General features: G+C 34.4%; 1 protein-coding gene across 6 annotated transcripts in view; it reads right to left on the minus strand.

Moving 5' to 3' along the window:
* Nucleotides 1–7,339, minus strand: part of LOC110029298 (aldo-keto reductase family 4 member C10-like) — a 29,953-nt gene extending 22,614 nt beyond the window's left edge. The window contains exons 1-3 of one of the 6 annotated variants that reach the window (XM_020731533.1): nucleotides 7,286–7,339; nucleotides 7,101–7,201; nucleotides 5,589–6,164 (exon numbers count right to left, since the gene is read on the minus strand). In XM_020731533.1, coding sequence (XP_020587192.1) covers nucleotides 5,589–6,155 — 567 coding nt within the window. In that variant the 5' untranslated portion in view covers nucleotides 6,156–6,164; nucleotides 7,101–7,201; nucleotides 7,286–7,339. The other 5 variants (XM_020731528.1, XM_020731529.1, XM_020731530.1 and 2 more) reach the window with 5 other exon arrangements.
* Nucleotides 7,340–8,058: the final 719 nt, after the last annotated feature.

Below are 8,058 nucleotides of genomic sequence, written 5' to 3' on the forward strand. Positions count from 1 at the left end.
CTTCCGATCGCCCGACCCCAACTCCTTCTCCATTAGCAACCAATCCTACAGTCGTCAATAAGGCATTTGATCAAACGTTTCTCCCTCCAAAACCGTCCGTTTGCCTTGAGATTCATGCTAACATATTTTTCATATACATATTTATTTCCCCAATTTTCTTGTTCTTCGGAAGTTGCAAGGTACACGAGGATAAGAGAATCTTTTAACATATATGAAATAATTAAATGACTTTATTGTCCAATAATGGACTTTCCTTGATTTTTGTGCCCAAATCATTAGAAATAGGCCTTGGGTAAGGATGGTTTGCATTGTTTCCTTTTCTTCTTGTTTCTTTACCTTATTTTTCTTTTTATCCGTGTCTGTCGCGATGTCTGGAGAGAAAGCGCCATCAGCCGACAAAAGTGCCCTCCTCAAAGCCATGAGTGATATGCGGGTGAATGCTCGCAAACCTGACGTGAAGCGGAAACCAGCAAGCTAGGCTTTTGCGGGAGAGTTGGGCAAGAAGAGGATTGTACAAAGGTCGCGAGCGAGGGAATAAGAAGATCAAACTGGGTCTTCGGGTTCTCTCGCAGGCTCATCATAGGGGAGAGTTGTGGAGGAGGTTGGAGAGCAAACTGACGATCGTCTTTCGGGACACCCGTTGGAAGCGAAAACTTTTGCCCAAAGGGAAGGAAGTCTGTTCAAACTGTCATGCCATGGGCACTGTGACTCCTGAGAAGATCGGGAAGGCACCGGTTGAAGCAGAACTCAGCTTCAATCGCAAAAGGGTGGCCTTTCCTCCGAGGGTGGACTAGAGGAAACTGGTGAGGACTTTGTCTCTTACACCACTTCCGAATGATGTCAAGTTTTGGGTATATAGTTTGAATCATGCTTTTAGTATTCCTTTTGCGGTTGCAGGAGCTCTGACGATCGCTTCTACTTCCTCAAATGCTAACGTCGACCCTAAGGGCGATGTGGCCTTTGTTGAACAAGCCACAGAGAGGGGAGTGAATACCGAGGAGCAAGTTGCTTTGGAGCAGGGAACCATGGAGAAGGGCACTATGGGGTCGGACGTTGTGACTGAGAGGATAAGGGAGAATCCTTCCTCTAACAGAGGAAGGAGTGTGGGCAGTCAAGTTTCTTCCGGCACGACAGCAGAGGAGGCGACACCTAGGGGCGTCGGGTGTATGCCAACTTTCTGATGCGCCGTCTGCCGAAATGGAGGAGCGCTTTCTTAGAGTCATAGTACAAACTCGAGGATAGAGTAATGATGGAGTTGTTGAGATCCTGGAGCGAGTTAACCATGTAGAAAAAAAAGTTACTGGGCTTCATAGGGAACTTGATAATTCCAAGCTATCAAGTCGTGTCGTAACAATTTGGGTCAGGACATTCGTATTCGTATTTATAGCAAACAATACTTTATCATCTTCTATCAAACATCCATCTTCTATAATCTAGGGTGTATCCCTTTTCATGAATGGATATAATTATTTAAATATAATTAATTAAAATTTTAAATTTTAATTATAATTATTTTGTTTTTCTAATTATCTTATTGGCTCTTTTATTAGTAATATATTAATTTATATAAACAAGTCTCTGATATCACTTTTGCCACGACCTGGCCCGAAGCATTGAATTAACCAAGAAAGATATAGACGTTCAGACAGTGAAAAATAAATTTATTTTCTATATTCATTTTCTCTATCTAACATTTGATAAATAAAAAAGTCGCTAAAAAGTAAAATTGAATGTACCTTCAATAAAAATTTTATCTTAAATTGCTCATTTTTATGTCAAATGTTTAAACCTGTAAAATTAATTTAAAATAATAGTGAGCTAAGAGCTAGTGAATACTCGTACTCTTAAGCTATAATAACATAATAAGAAGAAAAGGATAAGCATTAAGTTAAATTTTATGTAAAATCAATCTAAGAGTTTGAAAATTTGTAGTATTTAATATGATCATTCAAATTAATTTTAAATATTCACTATGTCTTACTTTATCGTTTACATACCAATATTTTTTAAATCTGTCTACAATCGTTACAGGAATACTATCTAAAACTGTGTAAATTAAAACACATCCATATCAATTCATTTTTCAGTTAAGTGCACGGGTACCTTAACGTTCCCCCGCTATTATAAAGAGGTGAACTCTATCTTAGCCAAGCAAGCATATACATTCAGTCTATGCAGTTCATATCATTCATCCACATATTTCATTCAATTCAATGTATATTGTATACATAATGCATAATAGTACTTGTTGCTAAAATGTAAAATCGTCACCAGAATTTGACCAATAAAAAGAAAAGCATATCAATCAAAATAAAATCTGGCAATTGAATTTATGCGTAGCAGTAATTATCAATGAAATTGATTAATAAGAAACAAAAATGCTACTATAGATTAAAAAATAAGAGTACTCACACAATAGATTTCAGTTATTATTCCTCAATTTCACCAATGACGTCGACCTCAAACCTTTATAATAATTCCTATAAACAAAAAAAAAACTAAGATAACATTTTGATATTAATAACTTCCTTTATAAATTCAACAATAATCTAAACTTAATATACTATATAAGAATCCAAACCTTCACATTTCTATTAATTTAGTATTGATGTACTAATTAAAAAGCTTTAGAAGTTTTAGGAAAACTAAAATTTTTATTATTTTAAATGTTTAATTAATCATAATACTAAAAAAATTATTTCACAAACTATCTTAATTATTATAAATTTCTAATTATTTAAAATAAAAAAATTTTCCATAACTAACTCAAATTAATACTTTAATTTAAATTTAGATGAGTTACATTTTTTTTCCTCAAACCACAATACTATTTTGTTATTATAAATCATTGATTTTAAGCAAAACCCTAATAAAATAGTATATGGATATAAATGAGAACTTTGAATTTATAAACGAAATGCATAACTAAAATCACTTCAACACAAACAACTTACCCCAGCAACCAACTCCTCACGTGAACTTGGTAGGCATAGCTCACGACGTTGCTATTTCGTATGCATGATTTTACGCACTAGTCCTGCCCTAGCACTTTCTCGTTATTCTTTGAATTGCAACATTTGGAATAAACTCGAGCTCGCAATTGCCTGTCTCTGGTCTTAATGTGGGCCATCTTCCTCGCTCACAATTGAGCCTTCTCGATGTCATGCTACTCGATGATGCAATGGACACCGATGTCTGCTCGACTTCTTTATTTGACAAACTATCTTAATTATTATAAATTTCATATTATTTTAAAATAAAAAAAATTTCCATAACTAACTCAAATTAATATTTTAATTTAACTTTAGATAAGTTATATTTTTCTTCCTCAATCCACAATACTACATTGTTATTATAAATATTTGATTTTAAGCAAAACCCTAATAAAACATTTTATAGATATAAATGAGAACTTTGAATTTATAAACGAAATGCATAACTAAAATCACCTCAACATAAACAGCTTACCCCAGCACCCAACTCTTCACGTGAACTTGGTAGGCATAGCTCACGGCGTTGTTATTTCCTATGCATGATTTTACACACTAGTCCTGCCCTAGCACTTTCTCGTTATTCCTTGAATTGCAACACTTGGAATCAGCTCCAGCTCGCACTTGCCTATCTCTGGTCTTAATGTGGGTCATGCTTCTCACTCACAATTGATCCTTCTCGATGTCAAGCTGCTCGATGATGCAATGCACTCCGATAGAAACGTGGGTAAGTGCACATGCTTGACTTCTTGTCCTTCTGCTACCCTCAATGATGCCTCATCTCGCTTAAAAGAAAGCTCCTACAAAATTTCTGCACCGTCGACACTATTCTCTAAAAGTGGTGTCGGTGTCGTCTTCTCAGCACACCTCCAATCCCTCGATCAAAAGGTTCAAAACCCTCACCCACTTTCTCAATCTCGCCTTTGCATGCTTCTCAAATTTTCGAAGTCATTCTCCTTAGAAAGGTGATTTCAGTCCTCCATATAAGGCTGAAACACTCTTTTTATCTCGCTCTTTCATCTCCGCCGCATTCTCTTACTCATTTGTCGAGGAAATTGAAACGCTTGATTACGAAGTGTTACACACAACAACAAAAAAGTACAAGCACGTGAAACATGAGCATAAGCCATGCAAAAGGCATGTAGCATAAATGAGCAATCTTGTGAGTAAGCAAGTGAGCAGGAGCGTCATGCACAGGCTGAGCAAGCAAGCAAGCAAGGGTGTACAGTCAAGAATGATAATGAGAGGAAAAGAAGGGGAACAATATCTAAGGTTAAGACAAAACCTATTCTAAAGCAATTTTGAAGGGTTAAGAACTGTTATATCTTATGAATAAAAAAGAAAAGAAAGAGAAAATTACCCATATTTATGAGAAAATTGAATCACATCTCCAGCTAATCAGCTAATCACTACTTCCTAGCATGTTTTTTTCTGATAACATATTTTCCAATAGAAACCAACAAATCAGTAAGATATGAAAGAAAATATTAACAGTAGAAATCCTTTCCAATAGCCAAGACCAAATCAGTAATATAAGAGACTATAACCATAGAAGAAAACCCCTAATAGGGATTAAAAAGAGTTGACAATAAGGTTATTACAGCTTGTTATAGATGACAAAAATATTTAAGCAAGAATTTTATTTTACTTTGATTTTAAATTTTGGAACAAAAAGAAACCCTTCATCAAAAGGAATACTAATTGAGATGAAACGAGCAAGGATAGAAAAGTGAAAGTTAAAAATCATCAAGCTTTTCATATCAGATCCGGGAATCAGCCCTTTAAGGAACTTAATTTGTTAAGAAACTCTTCCTAAATGTAATGAAAACAAAACTAAATGCAAATCACAATTAACTTAAGCTCTTATATTTATGGAAGTACATTATTTCTGCCCAATGTTTACTTGCAAGAGTGGTGCATCACAAGCATTTGATGTACAATTGTTTGTCATCAGATAATTTCACTTGTAGTTGTAATACACATAAAGACACGCACACAATCTCTCTCTCTCTCTCTCTCTCTCTCTCTCATATATATATATATATAACTTATAGCACTCTCTATATATATATTAGAGAAAGAGAGAGAGAGAGAAAGAGAGAGTAGATCATGGAGCTTTTCTTTTAATCATAATCCAATCTAGCATGTAAATTGCTTTCTTTTATGAGATAAGTTATATTTTCAGAGTTCAAACCTAGTTAAGGAGAAAACCATTATGTATGCTCTTATGCTCTAATTCGGTCCCTCACAACTCAATCAAAAAATTGAGTTGAGGGACTAACTAAGTCATACTGAAGGACCAAAACAGTCAACTTTGAATAAGATGATGAATATGAAAGAACAAGGACATAATGAACACACCCTAAATATTCCATAGGCTAATTTGGTCATTTTCTCCATCGTTAGAAGACATGCATGATAGTTTAGCTTTTTTCATCATAGCTAGCTAGTTCTTAACATGAGAAAATTGGTAAAGTGAAAATAGTAGGATGCAATAATTGAAGATGATATCCAAAATAGCTCCTCTCCTGGGTTCAAGCACCATTCCTTTTAGGTAACTATAGAAAATCAAATTAATAAAATTCTTAACAGGCTAACCTGGTTAACAGCTGGAACAATTTTAGCAAACTGAAGTAGTTCACTGATCTGCTGACTAGTGAAATTGCTTACACCAATGGCACGAACAAGACCCATCTCCACTAAGTTTTCCATAGCTTTCCATGTCGGTTTCAACCGATGCAAGAATTGCTTATATTCATTCCCCGATTTCAAGGGAGGGTCTGTGGCATCTTCCATAGCTGAACTCTCAAGCCAATGTACTAGATACAAATCTAAATAGGACACACCAAGACTTTGTAGAGAAACTCTAACAGAATTTTCAATCCTCTTATGAGAATTAGTAGCAAAATACAGCTTAGAAGTCAAAAACAAATCTTCCCTCCTAAGTCCACCATGAAAAACTTCTGCCAGAGCTTTGCCAACTTCAACTTCATTTCCATATAGATGTGCACAATCTATATGTCGATATCCGGCCCTTAAAGCTGATGTCACTGCTTCAATGCAGATATCGCCTCCAGATTGCCATGTCCCAAGTCCTATAGCTGGAATCTTGGCCCCAGTATTCAAAACAAAAAACTTTTCAGCTGTTGGTTCTTTTCCTCTCATTATGTTAACCTAAGAAGAAAAAAAAATGGGGGAAACTAGCAATGAGAGCTAATTGAGACTACAAAGAAATTAAAATAACAAGAAGGGCTCATTTGATTGCATGAAGGTATAAAATATGTTATAAAAAGTAATAATTTAATTTTCATTCATTTTGAGTAAAATTTGTATCATCATATTTAAGGGATTTAGAAGGTGTTGGTAAGCTTAAAACTTATATTAATTTCTAACTTTATGCAACCAGATGATAGAATCTACAAAATTTAGCATTTTTATAAAGTCAACACGACTCCCACCTTAAAGGGAAAATGGGGCCGATCTTAAACTCCAAAAGCTATTGCTAAGAAGCAGCAGCAGAAAAAAAACCAACCATACTACTACCTTACTGAAGCTGCAATAAATCTGATAGAATAGCAACCCAATTAACAAATGAAAATAATACCTAGAGGGATTATTCTAAGTCTGAACACAACAAAAAATCAAAGTTATTAGGTTCCTCAAATGAAAGCCTGTACTTAGGAGTTCAATTAGGGGTAAAATCCATAATTTATATGTAAATATAACCAAACAAAGCCAATAGCATATGTAAAGATGCAGGAAACTACAATGTTAAGGACATTGAAACAATAATAAATCAATCGACGAGCGATGACAACGTCAAAATCAGAAAATTTACTATAAAAACGAACTAAAGTTAAGTTATTAAAAAAAACACCCTTTTTACGTGGACGAAGAAAACCCAACCCCAACAATCCCCAAAGAACCACAGAAGTCACTACAATGGATGAAACAGAGCGCAATATCACGTCAGAAGGAAAAAAGAAGCAACCTTTGCAACCCCCTCCTTAACTAATTAGAAAACAGATACGAGATTTCCTCGCAATTATCTGTCCACAAGAGTCCAAAAACGCAGAAACGAAGTCAAAATCGACCAAATAGCACCGAAACCTGCGAGAGAAATCAAGGATCGAGAAGCAGAAGCAAAATGTAACAAGGAAAAAATTGCGCCATTTTTCTCCATCCATTTCTCAGCTTTTCCAAACGCTTACCTAACAGAGAAGAACACAGTTTGAATGCCCACCAAACATTATAAAAAATGATAGAGAAATAGACACGAGCATGACAAGGTATACCGAAGATTCACTCTGACTCTGACCGGAGGAAATGAAAAAGGACCCCTTTTTTCCTTTTCTTTTTAATTTTTCTTCAAGTTGAGTTTTTATTATTATTATTTTCATTGTAAGTAGATTGTGAGTTTTTATTATTATTATTTTCATTGTAAGTAGACCTTTCTAGTAAGAGAAATTCGCGCGGATGAATAAATTATAGCAAATTGGCAGCTGTAAAAACAAAAGTGAACATCCAAACATCATGGTCTCAGATTCTCAGCTTTGATTTTCAATGATTCTGCATTATTTTTCCAGGATTCTAGTTTGGGCATATTTGCTTGTACATAGACGAAAACATTTTTTGAAGACGGAGAATTAAAAGAAATGAAAGTATTTAGGATTTGTTTGTAGAGGTTAAAATTAATATTGATTTGTTCAATCAAAATAGATATGAAAAATTTTTATTTTTCAAAATGTATTTTCTAACAGTAAGCTACTAAAGTTACGGAGTGAAATTTTATTGTTAAAAAATTCTTATTAGATATGATAAAAAGTTCCTACTTACTGTAAAAAACAGAATGAAATTTTGGAAAAGATTTTTTTTTCTTAGGGTTGTGAAACTTTTTGTTGATTAATTATATATTTTTACGAGCATGAATTTGTTATTAACATAAATAGAATTTCTTAAAAAAGTTTCAACTCACAATGGCAAGCAAATACCTAGAGATGTAAGAGAGAATGAGGCACAACAGGAAGCAAGTAGACATAAAAGAAGAGAGCGTGATGTCACAGACAAA

Source organism: Phalaenopsis equestris, unplaced genomic scaffold (assembly GCF_001263595.1).
Source record: "Phalaenopsis equestris unplaced genomic scaffold, ASM126359v1 Scaffold000557, whole genome shotgun sequence".
Lineage (NCBI taxonomy): Eukaryota > Viridiplantae > Streptophyta > Magnoliopsida > Asparagales > Orchidaceae > Phalaenopsis > Phalaenopsis equestris.